This window comes from Chiloscyllium plagiosum, unplaced genomic scaffold, assembly GCF_037043375.1.
Source record: "Chiloscyllium plagiosum isolate Xiang-an unplaced genomic scaffold, Cpla_swu_hap1 HiC_scaffold_1, whole genome shotgun sequence".
NCBI lineage: Eukaryota > Metazoa > Chordata > Chondrichthyes > Orectolobiformes > Hemiscylliidae > Chiloscyllium > Chiloscyllium plagiosum.
In genome coordinates this window covers 33,419,726-33,443,422 of record NW_028270139.1, presented here as the reverse complement: position 1 = coordinate 33,443,422, position 23,697 = coordinate 33,419,726, and the positions used below count along the sequence as shown (strand labels likewise).

Below are 23,697 nucleotides of genomic sequence, written 5' to 3'. Positions count from 1 at the left end.
GACTGGGAGAAGATTCGAGCAGGAAAGTCAGTGGAACACCAATGGTAGGGCTTTCTGGGAGTAATTCAGGAGACACAGCAGAGATTCATCCCGAGGAAAAAGAAGCGTGGTGTAGGGAAGGATGAGGCAACCATGGCTGACTGGGGAAGTCAGAGATAGCATAAAAGCCAATAAAAAGCACATAAAATAGCGAAGAACAGTGGGAAACCAGAGGATTGGGAAGCTTACAAAGATTAACAGAGGGCAAAAAAAGGACAGAAAAGATTAAATATGAGGGTAAGATAGCCAGCAATATAAAAGAAGATTGTAAGAGTTTCTTTAGATATATAATGGGCAAAAGAGATGCAAAAGTAGACATTGGGCCACTGGAAACCGATGCAGGAGAGATAGTAGTGGGGAACAAAGAAATGGCTGAGAAACTAAATAATTACTTCATGTCAGTCTTCACAGTGGAAGACATGAGTAATTTCCCAAAAATTCAAAAGCATGAGGAGCCAGAGCTGAGTCGGTGCTAGAAAAAAATGAATGGCCTTAAGATGGATATATCACCTGAACTAGATGGACTGCACCCCAGAGTTCTAAGGGAGAGCGCTGAAGAGATAGTGGAGGCATTAGTGATAATGAGGACTGGAGGACTGGAAAATGGCTAACATGACACATCTGTTTAAAGAGGGAGTAAGACAGAAGACGGAAAATTTCAGACCAATTAACCTCGTCTCGGTCATGGGTAAGATCCTGGAATCCATCGTGAAGGATGAGATTTCTGTATACTTGGAAGTGTATGGTAAAATTGGGCAAAGTCAGCATGGATTCATCAAGGGGAGGTCGTGCCTGACAAATCTGCTAGGGTTCATTCAGGAAGTAATGAACAGATTAAACCAAGGAGAACCAATGGATGTTATCTACCTGGACTTCAAGAAGGACTTGGACAAGGTGCCGCACAGAGGCTACTCAGTAAGATAAGGGCCGATGGCATCAGAGGCAAGGTACTAGCATGGATAGAAACTTGGCTGTTGGCAGAAAGTAGAAAATGGGGATAAAAGGGTCCTTCTCAGGGTGGCATCCGGTGACAAGTGGTGTTCCCCAATGCTCAGTGTTGGGACCACAACTTTTCACTTTATACATGATTCTGAAAAAAGATCATGTCGGAAACAGAATTGAGGAAGATGGCGAGAGTGGGGGTGTGAGGGAAGAATGCCATATACATTGCCTCTGCTGCAACAACTGAAGTAGTGCGAAGTGGTCTTTGGGCCGACTGACACCGTTAATTGGCTGAATTAATGGCCTTCTTATCACTATCTCCTCCCTGACTAGCTCCAGCGAGGTAATTCAACTTGCCTTATAGATTCCATCATTGCTCCTGGATGAGGACTCAGCAGTTGCCACAGCTGCTCCCTGTAGCATTACTAGGCTAAGGAGGTGCCAGCCATTCCTCTTGGTAGCATTCCAATTTGAAGAGTAGGACTTGTGAATTCATTCATTTTTAAAGTGGATAATGAATGGAGGATGGAAATGGATGGAAAATGAGTGGAGGGTGGAACCAAGATTGCGATAGGGATTTTGAGTGAGGTGGGGTAATTTAATTGTTTAGGAAGTTTCCTTATAAATGCATTGAGGGTTTTCCAATGCAGCTCAATATTTGTCGCTAATTCCATTGAAAGAATGAGTTTGATGTGTTCGGGAACAGGCAGGAACAGAGACAGATGTTTTAACTTGCCGCCTCAGGACTTGGCCCACCATCAGTCTCGGTGTATTCTGATGAGGTCAGACTCATCTTTAGGTAAGTGAAAGCCTTAACCCAACGAAAACTGCATTTCCCCATGGGCTGGCATGGGAGGTGGGATCATGACACAGGATCGGCTCTCCTTCTCACCTCCATTTGGAAAATGTGGCCTCAAGTTCAGTCCAACTAATAGAATTGAAGTCTCCCATTTCACACAGCTGCAGGTGCTACATAAAATGAGCTTTAGCAATCTCAAACCAGTTCCCTGGGCTTGTGGAGAAGCTGCACCAAATAACAATGAGAGCGTTCCCACAATCAAATATCATATCAGAGGTGGAACAAAGAAAATCTATTTAAGTTCTGGTGAAACTCCTACTGACGTGTAAGAGAGCATAAATGAAATGCTTATGTATAATTTACAGCATGATTTCATAATGCCGAGAAATTAAATTCTATATCCCTTTCTGTAACCACATCAATTCCAAAAGTAACTTGTTTGGGATTTCTACACAGAACAGAATAACTTGTCCAGAGTTATAAGCTAAAACATAAAGTTTCCATATTTGCCAACTGTATATGGAGGATAATGTAAACTGTGTTTCTAAACTGACAAATCATGGAATTGAAATAGATTTAGACAAACCACTACCAGCTCATTTGTGTTTCTAAAGGATAGATGATATGAATTTCTGCTCTTGATATAGATTAGATTCTCTTCACTAAGGAAACAGGCTATTTGGCCCAACAAGTTCACACCGACCCTCCAAAGAGAAACCCATCCAGACCCAATTCCCTCTGAATAATGCACCTAACACTATGGGCAATTTACCTGACCTGCACAGGTTTGGACTGTGGGAGGAAACCAGAGCAGCCGGAGGAAACCCATGCAGACATGGGGAGAATGCCCAAACTCCACACAGACAGTTCCCGAGGCTGGAATTGAACCTGGGTCTCCAGTGCTGTGAGGCAGCAGTGCTAACCACTGAGCCACCATGCCGACATGCTGGAAGTAATCATGAGAATTTGGGCATAAAGGTCAGTGCATCCCAGGATTTAATTAATAAAATGTAATAAACATAATTTAAATTGATTAAAAACCTACAAAGCCGACTGACCCCCAAAACTTCCAATGGACTGCACTGGAAGTATGAATTCATCAAATCTACACATATATGTGGAACACTGTGACGTATACAGTAATATAAATATTATGTAGCTAATCCCAGAGTTTGGAAATTGAATATTCTAGATATTAAACAGGCAGAAATAGAGACATTCAAACAGGCAACTGAATAAAACAAATGTCTCACCAATGGTTGCTCTTCCTCCTTGGCTGACCTCTAGGAAGGGCTCTGATATTTGAAAAACAGGAGGTTGCTGATTGGTTGATAGTAGATGAATGGTAAATACCATTTCTGGGGATGTATGTTCACCGTCAGAAACTGCACAAAGCAAACAAACAATGTAAGGCTCCAGACATCTCCAAATAGATATGCTCTCAGTATGTTCTAAAGTAAAACATAAATGAGCTTCAGATGTCAATAATACAGAACAGTTGTTATATACTGAATATTTCACTTTGAAAATTCAGTATAATACCCATGGTAACATGATATATACCATACAAAATTGCACCATCCTCTCATGTGCGAGGGTGGGCTCTTCGATATTTTATTTGGGAGCAAAATGCAAAACAGTTGGTATTTCATGAGTGGTTCTGATTTATCAGAGTGATGAAGTACATTAAATAAAGTAAGCTAACGGAATTATTTTTGATGTTCGAGAAGCTAAGTATATTGGGCGTAGGGTGGAAGAATCATGAACTAAGTATATTGAACTCAAAAGCAAATTTTTCCGAACATGCTTCAGGGCCCTGCCATCAGGCTCAAGTTTGAGACAGGAGCCGATACCATGTATACCAGTCACTCACTGGATTTGCCCCAAATTGGTCAATTGGACAGGAAGGTTCACAATCTAATTCCGTACAGCAGATCTGCTCTCAAAACTGGAAATGGCTGCAGGATGCAATGGCATCTAAGGCACCCTCTCTCAAATTTCTTAAAATTTAACATTTGGACAGTATGGTGGTTGAGTAGTTAGCACTGCTGCCTCACAGCGCCAGAGACCTGGGTTCGATTCCATCCTGGGGTGACTGCTTGTGGGTGGGACAGTCTTCAGAGGGTCACTGTGGACTCGATGGGTCAAATGGTCTGCTTTCACACTGTATGGATTCTATTTTTCTAAAAAAAAGGCACAGAAGCTGGCTGCCAATCGTGAGGAAGCAACATCTCCATAAGACGACCTGCAGCGCAATCTCAGCAGTCAAGGCAATTCTGTCCCTGCTGCACGTGGGGAGCCTGGAGGCCAGCTGGAAGATCCTAGATGCCTTCTGCAATTAGCTTTTAAATCTATCGAGTGTTGTTCGTTGGCAGGTGGCCCTGCTGTTTCTCCATCCTGACTCTGGGAAAACAGCTAAAATTCTGTCCTTTGTCTTTTGCTCGGGTCAACGGTGAGAAATCTCCATAGGGTTTTTTTTTAGACCTGAAGAGATTAAATGACCACAAGTTTCTCTTAGCAAACTCAATACATTGCATCCATGGTACCTTCCCATAAAGTGAGAAGTGACACTTCCAGACAGGAAACTTTATGTTATCTTTGTAGATCTTTCGCAATTACAGGCCAATGCTGGAATTATTATGGAAACAAGTCATTTAGATTACATTACATTATAGTGTGGAAACAGGCCCTTTGGCCCAACAAGTCCACACCGACCCGCCGAAGCGCAACCCACCCATATCCCTACATTTACCCCTTACCTAACACTACGGGCAATTTAGCATGGCCAATTCACCTGACCTGCACATCTTTGGACTGTGGGAGGAAACCAGAGCACCCGGAGGAAACCCACGCAGACACGGAGAGAATGTGCAAACTCCACACAGTCAGTCGCCTGAGGCGGGAATTGAACCCGGATCTCTGGCGCTGTGAGGCAGCAGTGCTAACCACTGTGCCACCGTGCCATTTGTCCCTACTCTTCAGCTAGCAGATGTAATTTACATTAGATTGAAGTAAGAGTGGACCCAAAAAAGGGGCAATTCTTATAGTACAAGACAAGTCTATCCTTCAGCTATGGATGTATTGAGCTTAGCTCGTCAGAGAGAAAATTCTAGCGATCATTTTAATTATTTGGATGTAAAAATAATTTTCTTTTCAGAAAAATGCAAATACCATTTAAACAAATCGAACATTTTAGTATCAGTAGCATAGATAACACTGAAATAAAGAAGGCTTTTGTAAAATTGTTGCCATTTGGAACCCAGATTTGTACAGCCATGCAGAGAAGATGTTAACAGTAATGAAGATTACATGCTTGTAGAATAATTCCCATTCCACCCAATATATAATAAACGCCGAGATGATATGACGTGTGAATTATCGTGGTGCTTTTGTTTTCCAGTAAATGTGACTTTTGAAATTAAGGTTTAATTTAGTTGGTGGTTATTTTATTGTTACAGGAATAGAAAACTGTCATTTGGTATAAACATGAGATTTGGGATGAAGTATGCAGAGACATGCAGGTATGTAAAGTTACTCCTGTATAAGTATCTGACAGCCATTGCCAAAGCTTTCTGTTCGGTGCAAGAGTGTTAGGAATCAATTACATTACATTCAAAGCAACCAGTAAGTACTTGGGTGAGGGTGTTAAAAACGCATACACTCAAACCAATTTGAGGAAAATTCATATTTAACAACAGTATACCTGTGAAAAGGAAGTTCACCGACTCAGGCAGACCTAGGAGAATGAAATCAGGTTCAAATTACATAGTTTGAAGATGCCCACTATTGGAAATGGAATAAATAAATCCACCTTTACGACTGTACAAATAATGGTTTTCAGCCTGAATACCATAAAAATTGAACTGCATGAAGTTAACAGATTAATAAACACAAATACTGTACATCAGCACAATAATTAGATTCCCTACAGATTAGATTCCCTACAGTGTGGAAACAAGCCCTTCGGCCCAACAAATCCACACCGACCCTCCGAAGAGCAACCCACCCAGACCCATTCCCCTACACCTAACACTATGGACAATTTAGCATGGCCAATTCACCTAACCTGCATATCTTTGGACTGTGGGAGGAAACCGGGGCACCCAGAGGAAACCCACGCAGATACGGGGAGAATGTGCAAACTCCACACAGACAGTTGCCCGAAATGGGAATTGAACCCGGGTCCCTGGCACTGTGAGGCAGCAGTGCTAACCACTGAGCCACCATGCCGCCCTGCAGGTAATAACCTGCAGGGTCTATACTGTGACGGCTCAAACATCCAGTGATTTAGAAACTGACTTTCACTTCTCAGATCCATCTCAGGCAGCATAGTGGTTCAGCGGTTAGCACTGCTGCCCCTCAGTGGTAGGGACCTGGGTTCAATTCCAACATTGAATGGCTGTATGTGGAGTTTGCACATTCTCTCCATGTCTGCTCACGTTTCTTCCCACAGCTCAAAGACATGCAGGCTTAGTGGTCTAGCCATGCTGAATTGCCCAATAGTGTCCAAGGTTGTGCAGGCTAGGTAGATCAGCTATGGTAAATGCAAGGTTACAGAGATTGTCTTTGGAGGGTCATGCAGACCTGATGGGCCGAATGGCCTTTATCTGCACTATAGGGATTCTATGATTTTAATGATGTAAAAGTAATATTTGTTAACTATCATTAGTTTAGGTAATCTCTACTTTTTTCTAAGACATTAAAATTACCGGGAGTAGTACTGCTTGTGTGCAAAATTCAGAAGTTAAGTGGCCTTTATAGTGCTATAACTAGACTTAATTGAGATTGATTGGACATGATCAAGATGTAAACACATCCTGCTCCCCAGCACTGACTTTCCTCACCATCAATGGGTACAAAATTCATCCAGTAAATTTAAAATAAACGATTAATTAATTCTGTATGTTAGATGGCTAGTGTGGGATTCACACCCACATCAATAATGTGGGTTCAATTCCCACACTGACGTACACTTGACAGATACCACCTCATTGCCCTCCCTTCTCAGAGGTACAATGGAAAACCACTGATAACAAAAGAACTGTCTTGACAAATGTCTCAGGAAGGAGCATGAGCAGACAATGAGCTAAGGTACAGTTTCTGACAGAATCGACAAAAAGATGGCAATTTAATACTGTAGTGGATCTTCTGCTTGTTTTCATTGGTCACAGTGTGTAGATGAAAATTGATTGGAAGGGTCCTGGCTGTACTGGCATCCACTTGCTTTCTTTCATCCCGAGAATGGACAAAATTAAGGTTTTTGATCTTGTGAATTGTGTCCAATTGACCCTTTATGCTCAACCAAATTCAGAGGAAAGTCTTTTCTTTGACAGTCTTCAATACCAAACTTTGTTTTAGTCAAACGTACTTTCAGTATTTAGTGTGAATGAAAGTGTTCATGTAATTAACTTTTATTAACATTCCTCCCTTGCAGAAACATGACCATAGTGATCATGGAGTAATATAAAGGAAATTCAATTGTGACTCTATGCTCACGTAGTTTCCTCATTAATGTTAAAAGCCTAGAATCAGAAACCATGTCATGTGTAAGCTGTGACTTGAATCACCCTGGAAAAGACTGCTTGGAATGTTTTATCACAAAATAGACAGACCATTTATTGTAGAATCATAAGATGGCTGACAGCATTGTCAGGGTCAGAGCTCCTCCTGACCTTACGACACTGTGCAAGTTATACCTTCTCTCAAAACGTGTGCAGTACCGACATTGTGGATGATAAAGGTCAACAGGTCTTAGAATAAGTAGCACTAACATTATCCCGTGAAACAACTTGTAGAATCTTTCTTACCAGTGAAAGAGAATTTGAAAAAGCCTTGCACATGTGAAGATGATCCTGGAGGACGGTACAGAATCTTCCCATGGTCAATGTCAGCCTGAGTGAAGAATGTGACTGGGAACAAAGGGCTGTCAGAGTGTTCAATAGTGCCTGCAAGAAGGCAACACAATATTTATACAACACAAAAACTAATAAGGTATCGGCCACCTATTGTTGTGCTGATGTTTGTGCACCTTGAGTCAGTGGGTAGAATAACAGTGATGCTAACATTGCTTACTTTTATCATGAAGTAAATTAGGCAGCATCCTCTAGCGTTTGCTCAAATAGAGATACATATATAGATCCAGAAGTTGCAGTGCATTTTGTCCTGCTCTTGCAAAAGCTCCCCTATACTGGTAACTTGCCGTCAGATTCCATATTCCAGTATATGAAGGGCATAAAGTTGCCATACCTCCTGCTGGAGAATTGCCAAACATACTCCATAATGTTCGGGATTACACATTCAGATACAAGTCAATATTTAACAGGATAAATTTTAACTACCACTAAACAAGCTCCCTCACCTTAAAAACTTAAAGAGTAGAATCTCATGCCTCAACCCTGGTCTGATTTCCATGGGGGAGTGGGGGTGCACAAAAAATAGAAAGCACGGATGGCCTACTGCCATATGCCAACCCTGATTCAATTCCCAGGCATATCATAGATAATATGCCCACTTGTCTGCCACCCTGAAGACTATTCAAACCCTTAACTAGCCAATTAATGTACACTTAAGGCATTTAATCTACTTCTACATCTATAATAGACTGAGCAGTGGAAGCAAGAAACAGTGGGAAGGCAATTTATAAAAACAAAATTGTTAAAACGGCAGGAAAGAATGTGATGCTGTCATTGTACCTCCCCAATTGGTGTCCAAATCTGCAGCTCAACCCAATGTCTATCCACAATCTCCTTGCAGTCCATATAGCATCCACAATAGAGTTTTGGAACTGCCAGACTGCATGATCTGCCAGCTTCCTCTCCACTGAGGAGTGATCAGATCTGGTGGCCAGTTTTCAACATTGTTTGTTTCTAATTGACTTTTCCTTTGAGAGAGACTGGAATGGAGAGGGGAGGGGAGGGATTGTGGAAACATTGACTTTCAAACCTTTAGATTTTAAGTATTTTTATAGGCTTTCAAAAAAAACTGACTTCCATTTACTTTGTCACTTTATCATTCTGAATCCCACCTTCCCTTCAGTTTGCTTTCTAGATCATTTTACATTTAACGAAAAATTCCAATTGAAGTTCGCTAGATAAGACTCTGCTGCTATATTTTTGAAGGGTCAAATGCAAATAAGATTTGAAAATTACAGTGGCAGAGGTGGTTCAAAAGATAATTTTAATCCAGATATACATCTCTGGAACAGGTGGGACTTGAACCCAGGCCTCCTGGCTCTGAGGTAGGGACACTACAACTGCATCAGAAGAGCTGTCTTAAAATGAGTGTTTGATTACTTACATTAAAGGAAATAAATTTGGTTATCCTGCGTGTAGCCCTCTCAAAATCCAGCAATCTTCTCATCATAAATGTGGATTTGCTGTTTCAGTCCCCACCATTTTGTTCATATTTTAAATCAGCCTTTTCAAATGTGTTTTGACAAAAATCCAGAGGAGTTGGGACTTGAACCCCTTGCCTTTCGGGTAAAAGATATGATGCACTACCACTGTAGTGCAAGATGCTGAGGGAAACAAGGAATGCTCTCACTGCCAATAAATGGCCTATTAATCTGAATGAGCTTGTTAAAGGGCCTTTGACATTAGAGAGCCAAATGTCCTGATAGCTACTGAAGCGGTCAAATTCAACTTTGTTGTAAGGCTAACACAGATGTATATTAAATGCAGTTTTTCTGGCATTACTCACACCATGAGAACAAATATGAAAACAAAATACTTATTCAAAATTTAATTAGATTCATGATGAGTAAATTAAGGTCTTAGATAGTTTCTTTTGGACAATTGTCCTTTTATGTTTTTTACCTACAAAGTATTATTTTTTCCATCTGTTTACGTTTACGTTCACTGTCACATTTGACAAATTGATTAACAATCTCAAAGCAACAGTAAGGAAGATTTCCTCTCTCTCAAAAATAATGTTTCAAACTATTAAATCAATTTATGAGGAACAGAGGAAATCTTTTCCATTATATGGATTATCAATACTTGCCATATTCTGGGGGTAGTGGAACAGTAATGTTGTAGAATAAATCCTGGTTTGGTGTGTCACTATCTACAAACGACAATTGTGTCGACTGGATGACTGTAACCCGATCTTCAAGTGCCTAGCGAGAAAGCATTATTCAAAGATATTTCACAAAATGATTATTTATCATGTTTATCAAATGTAATACTTTTTGTTCTACTTCATGACAAGTTTTAAAAAATCAAATTGGTATAAGTCATGCTAGCAGTAACAAGCCTAATAATAGATTAAATATCAGAGCACATTTCTATTTACATTACATTTATAATAATAAAGAGTTGTCGTGGTGGTGGCCAGAGCTGGGAGGAGGGACGTTGGCAGATGGGATGTGCCAGCTCAACAAGGAAATGCTTACTGTTATTTGCAGAGGAGCGATAATGTTTGAAGCTAGCTGTGGACCATTTTCATTCTTTGGTAAGATTCCAATTTCAAATATATGACTTTCAGTTCCAGTGTAGGTCCTGCCACCATTTGTAACCTGTAACCAAAAAAATATATATGACTGAAATTATTTCCTTGGCATCCTCACTGGGTGATATTATTGTATCACTTAAAGTGACACTTTAAAAAGGCTTGTTCCAAAGAAGTGCAATGTGTTTCATGGTTGACCAAAATAAAATCTGCTCTTTGTGAGTCCAGTGAACCAAGCTGTAATTAGTACAAGTAGTCTTCGACAAAGTGAGTCCAAGGTTTCACTCTTTTAAATGAATCCATGCTGCATTCCCTCCTTTTCTACAACATACTTTGTGTTATTGGTATCTTACAAAGCCAGTTTTCTGTCTACATCCTTGCAATGTGCCTGTGACAGCAGTCAACAGAAAGGAGCATTCTTGCGCAAAAATAAAGCATCATGTAAAATTTCAGGAGTCACATGGCTCATATTAGCTTTATATTTGAGATTTTCTTTTAGTTAATTGTATTTGAACTCCCCAGCAGCCATTGTGCGATTTAAAGTCATGGATCTGAATCATTTGACCTGGTGTCTGGATTCTTCATCCAGTAACACAATCACAATGCTACCATGGAGAGAAATCAGAGTTAATGTTTCAGGACCGTTTTGAGGAAGGTCCATTTGACCTGTAACATTCAGGACCGTTCTGAGGAAGGGCCACTTGACCTGAAACATTAACACCAGGTCTGATGATTCAGATCCATGACTTTAAATCCCACAATGGCTGCTGGGGAATTCAAATACAATTAACTAAAAGAAAATCTCAGATATAAAGCTAATATGAGCCATGTGACTCCTGAATTACTGTAAAAAAAAAACCATGGGTATCGCTTAATTGGTAGTATCTCACCCCAGGTCACAAGATTGTAGATTCAAGTTTCATATCAGAGGCTTGAGCGCAAGTAGTCATTAAGTGGATGGTAAAAGGAATGTTGGACTTTCAGCTTAGCCATCAAAATCAATCTCCATCAATATAACAAAAGTGAATGAGAGATCCCATAACATTATCTTGTAGAAAAGATGGGACAAAATCCTCGGATTTTTGGCCAATATTTAAGGAGAAAGTGAGGTCTGCAGACGCTGGAGATCAAAGCTGAAACTTTATTGCTGGAACAGCACAGCAGGTCAGGCAGCATCTAGGGAACAGAAGATTCGACGTTTCGGGCACATGCCCTTCTTCAGGAGGAATTTTGCTGCTCGTCGGATGCTGTCTGAATGCTGTGCTCTTCCAGCACCACTGATCCAGAATCTGGTTTCCAGCATCTGCAGTCATTGTTTTTACCCCTTTCAAATAAACTCTGCCTACCCAATCTTTCCTTTCATCTAAAATTCTCCATTCCTTGCCACATCCTTGTAAATCTCTTCTATGTGGTCTCCAGTGTGATACCATCCTTCTTGTAATTTAGTGCCAAAGCTGTATGCACTTCTCCCAGCAGCACCCATAAGCTATGTTTTAACAAGTATTTTGTACGATTCCTAGAAGCCTCCTCCTCCTCTTTAGGTCCTAGTCTTCAATCAGGAAAGAAAACCATCCCAAATACCTTTTTAATCACCCTAACTATGCCTGGCTATCTTCAGTGATCTGTATTATGCAGCCTGAGGTGTTTCTGTTCCTCTATTTTTGTTAGAAACTTACCATTACATGAATTGTTGCCTTGTTAGTCCTCAATTACCTCACTGTTCTCCAGAATAACTTCTACTTGCTACTTGTTTGCTCTACTAAGTTAATGCAATCTGCAGCCTTCTTCCTCACGATCAATGATTTGGCCAATTTTCATATCAACTATAAACTTTTGAATCAGGCCCCCCTACATGCAAGTCTGAATAATTTTTATACAATGATAAATTGCAAAGGGTCCAAAACTAAGCCCTGAAAACCCCAGTGGAAACACTCTTTCAGTCACAAAAAAAGACCACTCTTCACTTAACCAACTTTGGATTCAACTTGTTATTTAAGCTTCAATCCCTTGAGTCCTTGTTTCCGGTTTCATCTACCCTGTGGAATCTTGCCAGAAGCCTTGCTGAAATCTGGTTGCTTAACCAAAATATGTTGACTTCTACTACCCTTGATTCCCCTCATCTCTCCAAGTGACGATTTACGCTCTCTCAAAATTTTTATTTTTCAATTGCTTGCCAATTAACAATGTCACTTCTGAAAAAGGGTCACTGCAATTGAAACATTGACTCTGTTTTCTTTCCGCAGATGCTCCCAGACCTACTGAGTTCCTTCAGAAAATTCTATTTCTGTATCTGTCCTGTAGTTATTTGGGGTATTCCTTTCCCTCTTTTTATACCATGATACAATGTTAGTATCCTTCAGTGTCCCTCCAAAATGTCTATTGTAGGTGATAGATAGCTCTGTGAGACCAATTAATTGAATGCCAAGCAATGCAATACAGCAGTTTCAAAGCAACTTAAGAACACCTTATACTAGACCCTCAATGACAGTACCTGAAACCTGAATGAATCCTCTGCAGAAGTTACCCCTGAGTGTTGATACCATACAATGCCATCATTAAGATCTTGCTGACTAAATGAGTTTGTCACAGTAGCTGTTTTTCCATCAGGCAGTCTCTGCCACCCATCTGCTGGGCCATCAGCTGGCATTGGGACCAAAAGGATCACATCACCTATTGAAAATTAAATGTAACAGTAAATGCACAGCAACTTAACATGAAATATGCTCTGTATAACTGGCACTACTGGAAGCACCAGACAAGCACAAAATTTGAATCTGTACATCTGCACAGAACTGAACTTGATTGAAATATATCATTTAATGGCTACATGGATGAGAATGCCATCAGTGGAATAAGTCCTTGTACCTGACTGAAAGTAGGAAAGGTGGCTCACTTCCTGTCTTGCCCTTCAAGTCAAGTACAAATTCAAAACAAGAATTTTCACAACCCTGGAAGTAACATTTTAAATACTTCTCACCCTCTTCTTGAAATTACCTAATGCACCTCATGCCTGAGGTGAACCCTGGTTAAACTGAGCGGGCAGTAGTACATGGGTCACTAATCAAAAATGGGAAGGCTTCCTGAAAACTAAGATCGAGCCATAAACTGGAACCAGGAGGTTGGTGTAATATCAAGCAACGTTGTTTTTTTTTTAATGTGTGCTCTTCTAACTGGGGTAATAATAGGTAAAGATGCCATAGTCTTCAGGCCATAGGACTACTCTCTCATTAGAGGGTCACCACGCCTCAGGTGAGGGAAGAGGTTGAGAAGGAGAGTCCTTCATGGTAACCTCAGCCAGTGCAGGAACTCAACCCATTTTGTTGGCATCAATTTGGATCACAAACGAGACATCCAGACTAGTTATATAATTATGCTAGAAAAAAAAAACCTTCAAATTGTGAAGCATCTCCCATTTCTTCCCTACCTTTTAGCTTTACTTGTTACATTCTCTGTCACCATGTCCTCTTCCTTGTCCCCTTCCCTTTCTCTCACCCCAATGGGACTGCCTGCTCTTTAACATTTAGCGGTCAGAAACACCATTATTCTGTCATTTTCACATTCTGATCACTTAATCTGAACAATCAACATCTTTTCTCAAACAGCATTCTACACGCACCCACCCCTAACTAGTTATAAATAACTAAATAAATAAATGCTACCCCCTCCACACTTCACATCAGCTCTGATGAAGAGTCATCTCGACTCAAAACGTTAGCTTGCTCGCTCTCTATAGGTGCTGTCTGACCCGCTGTGATCCTTAATGTTGTTTTCAGCAGAGATTCCAGCATCTGCAATAACTTCCTCCTCTAATATCTGAAGGATGCTACATTAGATCACCAACACATATTTAATGATTGCGAGAGATATTGAAGCAGATATGAACAACTATTTAAGATAACGGAACATCAGAAATAAGAATTCTTTGATAGAAAAGAGCAATGTTCAGTTAGAAAGTGTGTGCAAGTTTCAATATAATGATCATGTTTAATATATGGCTATAAAGCTTTATTTTTGAGTACATAGTAAAGAAAATAGAGCTCTTTTTGTTGCATTAATACGACTCCAGAGTCCTGACGTGAGAATTTTGACAGTATGAATGAAATTAACTGTATTAGAATATAAAAGTACAAGAGTTCAAAGATATTTGGTGAAATGTTCACAAGATCAATCATTAACTACCAAATTTAGGGATTTCCTTTTCTTGTATTAGATTGAAGATGATCTCAGAGTCACTGGCATCGTTGTCAGCTGCCTGCAAGAGTCTGTTGGTAATCTGTAGTAATCCACCCTCAGTGACCCATCCTCGCACATTATTCAGGAGCTGTGGTCCTTTATCGAACTTCTGAAATAAAAATAAACCAAGTTAAAATGCAACACACCTAACAATTTCAATTCAATGGCACTGTGGATTAGAAGAGTATCCATTTACTTTTAAGGACCCGTGTTTCATTAGTGGAATAAAAAACCTTGGCTATTTATCAATTTCAGGATTCCTACGTCATACATACTTGAATCACCTATGAGTGCACTAGAAGTATCAGACAGGTGTGAAATATAGAAAGCCGTTCAGCCTATCATGTCTCTGTTAGAGTACTATCCACAATATTGTTTGCTCTGCACACTCTGCATTTTCCGAACAGGAAACTATGGTTTGAATATTCCAAGGAATGCTAATCGGAGTCAGATTGACACTCCACTCCTATTATTTATTTTAACATTAGTACAGAGATCCACATTTCTAACTGGGAGTTTCAATTCCAGCTCCTTCAGAAATGCAGAGTTTAAGTGAGATTCACACAGATCCCCTTTAGAGCAGCAGTCAGGGAAAATCAAACCACGCCTCACAGCAGTCACCATGCCACACTGTAAATTTAAATGACTCGCATTACAATCAGGTGCTTTGTCAGCTGCTGTGAAAGGGTAAGGAGACAAAGTAAAGGTGGAGTTAGGGTGCAAATTTGTTCAGGTGTTAGGTGTTAAGGTCCAAGGTCCACAGGATGCTAGATGTCATTGCCATCACCAACAGGAAATGGGGGGGATATATGGCGCTGAGTGGCAGAAGGGGGAAGAGTTGTCAGAGCCAATGAGCATTTGACAGGAGAACAAATGGGTGTCAGTTCAGAATGGATAAAAAGGGTTAGCAGTAGTGTAATGTGGGAAAATTTGTGTTAAGTTTGGCTTAATACTTACCAGATAGTTACACTATATTTTTGAATCAGCTGACATTCGGGGTAACTACTAACAGACACAGAACACTCTGCATCATCCATCTTTATGGAAGTCTCCAAATGCAGTGAAACTGCCTGTGAAAATCTTCAATATCCTGAGGAATTCCCATAGAATATGCTGCCCCTCAACTTTTTCATAGTGAATGCATGCAGCTCTTATCGGAGTTATTCCAACTCTCTAGCTACTGGAACATCCAGGCCAAAGTAACAAACTTCCAATTGGTACTCTCTCTGTCTCAACTGCTCCCTCGTGTCCAAGTATGTCATTTTTACTGAGTACAGACATTCCTCCCAACCTCTCTTCTCAATCTCAATGACAATTTTAAATTAATGAATCCTCATTAGTGACTCCTGAGCCAGCAGAAATTCTACAGCACAGGATTTTCAAAATTGGAAATCTCACAAGAGCCCAGAAAATTTCATTCTATTGAGGTAGGAATGCTCCTCTGGTGCTGAAATTACACTGTATAAACAACAGAGAGCCTTCCTCAATAAAGCTTAGTTCATCACACTGGGCTGTTCTTCTTTGTCTGAATCTCTGTAGGAAGAGAGTGAGTAAATTACTGGAATTGTCTTTCCTCTGATTAATCTGTTGAAGGGCTTTGTTAAAACCATTTGACAACAGTTACAATTTTAAAACTTGTTTTCCAGGTTTTATCTTCAAGATCGATAACTAAAAGAAAACTAGGAACTAAAATTGGTACCTAAGGAAATGTGAATTATGCTGTTGTGCCATACTGCGCTGCTTCATGATTTACAATGCCTCCTAGTTATCTAACACGTTGCAGTGCAACATAATAAGGTAAAGCTAAATGACAACTAAAAGCTATTTGTACAGTCTACAGATAAAAATTTATGGAGCTGAACACTAGCTCCTAAGGTAATCTAAGTTTCTATGACCATAAAATTCCACAAAATGCTGTCAAACTTCACAGTAAAATTTATACATTTAGAAGTAAGAATATTCGTGAGTAGATTGTGTCCTTCAAAATGCTGACTAATAAAGTTTGTGTTTGTAGTTCCACACTGCCATCATAGGATCAATGAACACAAATTAATTTCAAGTATGATTTGTGTATGAAATGGTTCATGTTACAATTTTATTTTAAAGTAGCTACCTTTCATGTTACCGGTACCCAGTTTGTTACTTGTAGTCATGAGAAAGATCCACACATAGATGCCAACATTTACAGGTGTAATACATACACATTTCCTGAATTGATTTTTTTCTTTTGTCAGGAAACAATGGGATATTCTTCTCCAATTTAAATTTTTTTTTTTACTAATTTACATAGTGGAATTTTATTTCATCTGACACATTTTAACAGAGTAGGCTATTCTTCTGGGTTTCCAGATAAGTCCATGGGTGCTATCTGTCAGAAGAGGGGTTCTTAAGTAAAGGGATCCTGCAGGAGTCAGAATACGGATTTTTGAAACTTCAGCAACTATCAGAATGGAAGAGAGATGCAAAGGCTCTTTCTTGAGGCATTCAATCTTATTTGGAGATGCTGCTGCAGGATGTGAAGGGCTAGTAATAAGTGATTTTTGCTGATGGTGTGAGAGAGGCCTTTTAAACCTGCTGGTGATAGAAAACTCAGTGGCCACCTGGCCCTCAGACAAACAGGTCCTTTTGCAGGAGGCTGCAGATATCAGCAACAGCTTGCTGTGAAAATCTGAGCCTCCAAAGGCATTGGTGCTCACATATGTCAAGTGTGTTGATCTTCTGGCTAATCCTGTGGGAGCATTTTCACAAGGACTGCAGCGGTTTAAAAAATATGGTCCATCTCTCTCAGGCAATGACTGGGTCTTGCCAATGAAATTCATATCCTGTGAACCCCACCTTAGTCTTCACTTTTAGGGCGCAGAGTAAAGAAGAGAAAATAGGAGAGAATGATTCAAAAAAAAAGGAAAAAAAGAATCACTTAGGCAGTAGCTGGAAAGCACTCTGTACATCCAGCATTCTGCAGTTAAATAACAAACAGCAGGAGTAAGCTAAGATAGTTTCTTTTTCAACATACAACTACGCACTGAGAATCTTTCCACTCCACATCCTCTCTCGAAGTTGGTTTGTCTACTTTGATTCCTACAACGTGAGCCAAATCATGACTTGATTGCAGTAAGAGGATCAATGGCAAGACTACATTGAATTTTGAATAATTTCAGCACACGCTATTCGTTCATTATTTCCTTTTCATCTTCAGAGGTAATTTGTAAAAGTTTACAGGGAACTATTTTCAGATTTACTGTTCAATCTATCCCTTAATAAAATAAAATCCTATGAAGGGAATGCAATGCTGAGCATCAGTCTGATGGGGTCCATTAAAGTCCTGTTTGTTGCTCACAACCACCCATATGACCACACGCAATGCTCACAAAAAGTGACAGAGGTAGTGTTGAAATGTAAAATAATTTCACAGAATATAACAAGTCCATCCACATTAACAAATGAATAGGTCAGGTTATGGGCTGCAATTCAGCTTTGCCTAAAGAAAAAGCTTTTTCCAATAATTGACAATGAGCTCATGGTCATTATTAGACTCTTCATTCCAGATTTTCTTTTCTTGAAATCAAATTCATCATCTGCCATGCAGGATTCAAACTCAGGTCCTCAGAGCATTACCTGAGTCTCTGGATTAACAGTCCAGCAATAATACCATAGGCCATTGCCTCCAACTCTGGTTTGAAAATGTGATAAACAAAATTCAGCTTTTTGCCATTGTGTTCTGTAAATTATCATTTTTTTTCTTGTATGAAATAGATTTTTCATAGAAACATTCTTCTCTGATAACTCTCCTGTTCAATTCAGTGTGGTATGGTGAAGGATAACCAGTGATGGTTGTAGCTATGATGAGCAGTCTGTCTGTAGTTGTCAAGGCACTACAATTACCTGAGGGGCACACGTGGAAAGACTGGATGGATATAGAATAATCAATTAAGATTCCAGCTCACGATTCTCATCTGGTGCCCATGCTATGAAATTCATGCTCATTGGTAATGGGCAAGAAGAGTAATTACTGTGATGGTGATAGAGCTCGCTGACCCCAATATAAGATTCTCATGAGAATTCTCCTGATTTAGTACTTAAATTACAGTGGGTGATTGAGAGAATCTAGAAAGAAAGTAATCACTCTGTTGATGCAAATGTGAACAACTGTCATGCTAGAGAAATTATTAGAGCAATAGGGGGTATAGTGTACTGTGCATCATCTTCCTAAACATGTGTCGAGTAACTATTCCTCTATCATTTCACTTTCAATACGTTACACTTTCCCAAATCTTTTAAAGAAGAAAATCCTAAGTTCTTTCCTGATCGGTTTGTTGATCCACTTATTCTCCAAAAGGGAAAAGTGTCTCCCTATCAAATCCCTTCATAATTCCATAAAAATCTCATCAGCTCACTTTCTCATTGTTTCTCCAGAGAAGAGCCCAGCTTCCTGACCCTTTTCTGAAAGTTGCATCCTCTCAATTCTGATAACATTCCTGTACATTTATTCTGCACTCAATGTTCCAATGTACAATTGGAGTGTGCAGACAGCAAGGCATCATTCTGACTTTATCCACAATTTAAATACCTTCACCAACTAAAAAAGGAAACTCATTTCCCTCCCAATAGCCTAAGTATGATGCAGAGCAATAATGCGATTTCAAGCTGTTATTCACTGTTTCTACAAATGGACAAGTGTTTTCCTTTTTAAAGTGTCAAATGTTTTAAGCCAGGAGTAGCTACATGACATGAAATGAATATTGAAAACAGAACAATGAGGCACTTGACTTAAGTCCAATAGAGTTTAAAACATAATATGCATTGCAATTACAATATGTCCAGAGGGTGGCAGTGCTTCGTGTTGTCATCGACAGGAACTGAAATTCAGCATATTAAGGAATTTTACTTATTCTGTACTGTTGGAGTGAACTAACTCTAAAGTCACGTAATGAGACGGGCATTTGAAATGTTAACGTTAGTGGGCATGAACACGTATTTTTTCCTAACTCCTTAACTTGTCTCTGTGTACAAAGAAGCCCGAGTGTTCACCAACAATTCTATATTTGAAACATTTCCAGTACGTCTATTGCAGACCTGTCCCATGGCAGGACGTAGCTCTTGTCGAAATGATGGTAAAGTCAGAGAGGGCTGTAAATCTCTCTCCAATGTCCTTGGAGGAGCTGTGGGGTGCAGAAAGGTCCTGTACACATCAATTCACTTCAATGAATGCAGGCTGCTCAGGACCTCCAACATAGCTGGAATAGACCAGAATGTCACTAATCACATGCTAAGGTAACGGAAATTGCTCATGCAGGGATAATGATACGAAAGGAAGGCAGGAAATCTGCATATGCCTCATTAATTTGTCATATTCTGAAAACCGAAAGATTCCAAATTCCGAAAAACAGCTGCTCCTGAGCGTTTCAGATAAAGGATCTTCTAAGTGTATCCACAAATCTATCCAAATCAGATTGGACCATCTTGTGCAAAGTTGTTTTGTTCACCTCCTCCCAATGAAGGACCTTTCAAGAGATCATCCTTTAATACATCACTTCGGAATTGTACAACAGTTCAACTGCAGCATAACTATGCTGTACCTCTCCATAGTAATCTTCATCCACTATTTCAGTCCTTTCTTTATCCATCTGTGTTGCTTTATTTATGTTGTTTCATCAAATTCACAGTTAAAACCTGCATAATTATTTTCTTCCCCCACAGTGCTAAGATGCATCAGCATCAAAGTACTCCTCTGGCAGCTTTTCCATTTTAAGACAAAACACTGCTCAAGGGTGAGCACATAATTTTATATGTCCCTTGCTGTTATGAAGCTAGTATATTCAGTTGCATGTCTTGTTTCAAAGTAAGATGTCATTGTGAAAAGGCTTTGGAAGGTTTTTTTTTTAAATCAGTGCAGAGGAATGTCATTTGATCCATCTTACCTCTGCTCTCTGTTTGAAACAGCAGTCTCGCTTGATCCCACCTAATTTTGTTTTCAAATTATTACTTGCTCATCACTTTCAATATTACCTTCAGAAGCTACTTCCAACACCTCGTCAGGCACAGCATTCTGGATCCCAACAGTTCCAGGTGAAAACCTAAATGTTAATCATCCTTTCTCTTCCCGTACTCATTCTAAGACCCTGATATCATCCCTGAAGGTTGACAAATTCCAGCTAAGATCCGACTAGCTTGGACTCTTTTCAATTTTAAAAATCCTTTAAAAATAGCAGTCTATGTTTAAATATGATTTGGAGATGCTGGTGTTGGACTGGTGTGTACAAAGTTAAAAATCACACAACACCAGGTTATAGTCCAACAGGTTTAATTGGAAGCACACTAGCTTTCGGAGCGACGCTCCTTCATCAGGCGATTGTCCTAGTGAAGGAGCGTCGCTCCGAAAGCTAGTGTGCTTCCAATTAAACCTGTTGGACTATAACCTGGTGTTGTGTGATTTTTAACTATGTTTAAATATACAGTCAATGGACTCAATGCAATCAAAGATTTTGATATTAAAAATTGAGATGTGTTGTTTTGAATAATAATTGGGGAATACAAAAGTATTAATTACTTTGTACATTTCAGGGCAGATCTAAAACATCAAAAATCTTTATCTGGACCAGAAAGGACATGTGAAATGAATATCAATGCCTTAAATTAAGGAAAGTAAAGGACTTTTCTTGTTCATAAGAAGCCAGTAATGAAAACAATGAAGAAAATTGGATTCATTCATCCATCGTTTGAAACAAATTCAATGATCTGAATTAACATCACGAGTTCTCATTGTAATGGGTTTTTGCTCTAATTTTCTGTTTTAAAGCACTGATTACCAAACATTCAGTCTGTTAAAAAATGCAATCAGATTGAGCCATTAAAAGGCATAGTCTTTAAACCATGCAATTACCAGACAAATTGGCATAGTAGTTAACACTGCTGCCTAACATTGCCAGGACTAGGGTTCAATTCAACCCTCGGGTAACTGTCTGTGTGGACTTACACATTCTCCCTGTATCTGTGTGAGATTCCTTCGGTGCTCCAGTTTCCTCCCACAGTCCAAAGATGTGCAGGTTAAATTGATTGGTCATGCCAAATTGCCCATTGTGCCCAGGGATGTGCAGGCTAGGTGGGTTAGTTATGGAAAATGCAGGGTTAGAACCAAAGGGTAGGGGGGGTGGGTATGAGTGGAATGTTCTTCAGAAGATTGGTGTAGACTTGATGGACTGGATGGCCGGCTTCCACACTGTAGGAAATCTACGTCTTTAGCCAGAATGAATCTTTTCAGTTTTTCATTTTGTTAAACATGCCAACGGCCGATCATTCTCCAGGGACAAGAGTCCAACCTGCCAAGAATTGCTGAGCAATCAGAGGCTGCCAGCTCTTCTGTAATCAGCAGCGCCACGGGGAGGCAATGGCTGCTGCTTGTACTTCAACCCAATTGTGCAGGGAGCCAGGCTCAGGTGAGTGATGGGCAAAAGGAGGTCACATGGCAGAATTTTCCTGTCACGTTCCACGTACAGCAAGGCCCATCCCTCTGCCTGCTGCTCGGTTAATATCAGTGGTGATGTGTTGAATTTCTTAAGTGGGCAATAATTGTCATTTAAGGGTCTTAACTGATCACAAGGTCTATCATGGGTCTTTAATTGATGAATGAATGAGGAGGAACCAGTAAGGCAGCGTATTTGGATTTTTAAAAAGAACTTAATTTTCACATGGGGCCCAGCGTCTGAAGGCTTGGTGTTCAAATTCCACTCCACAACTTGTTGACTGCAGAAACATTTCTGTGTCTTAAAGCAGGTTGTTAATGTTATAAAAACCTTCCCATGGTCCACAGCAGTCCTCAAGACACAAAACAGTACAAACATGTACAGAATAAATGTGTGCAGAATCAGAAATCAATCAATTAATGGTCACATATTAGTTTGGATCGAGGAGCAGTTCACAGATAGGATAGAGAAAAGGAATAAATTCCACATTTTGGGATTGGCAAAATGTAACTAATAAGGTATACTTGGGTCTCAGCTATTTATAATTTATATTCTTGATTAAGATGATGAGACTAAGTGTAACATACCTACATTTTGTAATGATACAAACTTTGTTGGACAAGCAAGTATTGGGGAGAATACAAAGGCGCTGTGGGGTGATATAAATAGATTGGATGAATGGACAATAATATCGCAGAAAAGAATGGGATGGGAAGAAACATTAGAATCCCTCTGAAGTGGTGAGAGATCAGGAAATGTTTGTATTCATGGATATCTAAATGTTTTTGCACATGAGTAACAGAAAACAAACATGAATTTGAAATAATTAGTAAAGCTCATAGTGTTAGTTTTTGTTTCAAAGCAATTGGCTTATAAGAGTAAAGTCATCTTACTTCAATATTCAAAAGACTTTGTTAGATAAAATCTGGAATACAGAGTGCAGTGTTAGTGGCCTTGCCTCAGGAAGAACATACTTTCCAAAAGAGAAAGCAATGAAAGTTCACAAAGACTTTTTCCTGGGGGTAAATGAATTGTTCTATGAGGACTGATTGAGTCGGCTAAGCTTGTATTCTCTGGAGTTTATAACAATAGGTGGTGATCTCACTGAAATATAAAATGGTCAAGAGACTTGGCAAGGTAGATACATATAAGGTGTCTTCCTAGCAAGGGAATCTAGAACATGGGTCTCAGAAGGGGTCAGACACATAGGACCGAGATGAGAAGAAACATCTTCACTCAAAAAGAGGTTCAGTGAGATATTTGTAAGTTTCACCCCTGTGGGGTGTGGATACTTGGCTGTTCTGCACATTTAAGTTGGAGTCAATAATCTTTGGGCTAGTAAGCGAATTATGGGATTTGGGAAGAAAGCAGAAAGCTGGAGTTGAGGTAGAAAATGAGAAATGATCTTCTTGAATAGCAAAAAGATTTGATATAGTCACATGGCAAACCGGAGCACCTATTTCATTAATCATTTCATGATGAGAGCAACAGTATATACAAGGAGAGGGAATTGTTAACAAAGCAGCTACCATGGGAGTCAAAGAGGAGCAATAAGGTTAGGGCTAGGCAGGTCAGCAGTTTAATGGGAATTGAACACATGTAGCAGGTGGTGGGTCTCATGGACAAGATGAGCTCAGAGAGATAGAGCACCAGGGGATTGATAGAAACTAAAGAAAGATGTAAGATCATAGCTGGGGTTGGGGAAAAAAGGTATGGGAGGGTTTCTTAAAGGAAATTAAACTTAATAGTTTCGGGGGAAGGGAGGCATGGAGCACA

At 39.7% G+C, this 23,697-nt stretch overlaps 1 protein-coding gene and 1 long non-coding RNA gene across 5 annotated transcripts in view; one reads left to right on the top strand and one right to left on the bottom strand.

Annotated features, from left to right (window-relative positions):
* The window catches only part of LOC148152099 (uncharacterized), a 40,002-nt gene extending 18,802 nt beyond the window's left edge, over window positions 1–21,200 (top strand). The window contains exons 2-4 of one of the 2 annotated variants that reach the window (XR_015756721.1): window positions 5,239–5,301; window positions 16,108–16,258; window positions 21,023–21,200. This is a non-coding gene — a long non-coding RNA (uncharacterized LOC148152099). The remainder of the gene's footprint in view (window positions 1–5,238; window positions 5,302–16,107; window positions 16,259–21,022) is intronic. The other variant, XR_015756727.1, reaches the window with a different exon arrangement.
* The window catches only part of fras1 (Fraser extracellular matrix complex subunit 1), a 446,490-nt gene that overhangs the window by 124,317 nt on the left and 298,476 nt on the right, over window positions 1–23,697 (bottom strand). For 2 of the 3 annotated variants that reach the window (XM_043696280.2, XM_043696287.2), the window contains exons 30-36: window positions 14,408–14,570; window positions 12,720–12,898; window positions 10,173–10,295; window positions 9,782–9,896; window positions 7,588–7,725; window positions 5,484–5,516; window positions 3,034–3,165 (exon numbers count right to left, since the gene is read on the bottom strand). In XM_043696280.2, coding sequence (XP_043552215.2) covers window positions 3,034–3,165; window positions 5,484–5,516; window positions 7,588–7,725; window positions 9,782–9,896; window positions 10,173–10,295; window positions 12,720–12,898; window positions 14,408–14,570 — 883 coding nt within the window. The remainder of the gene's footprint in view (window positions 1–3,033; window positions 3,166–5,483; window positions 5,517–7,587; window positions 7,726–9,781; window positions 9,897–10,172; window positions 10,296–12,719; window positions 12,899–14,407; window positions 14,571–23,697) is intronic. The other variant, XM_087985787.1, reaches the window with a different exon arrangement.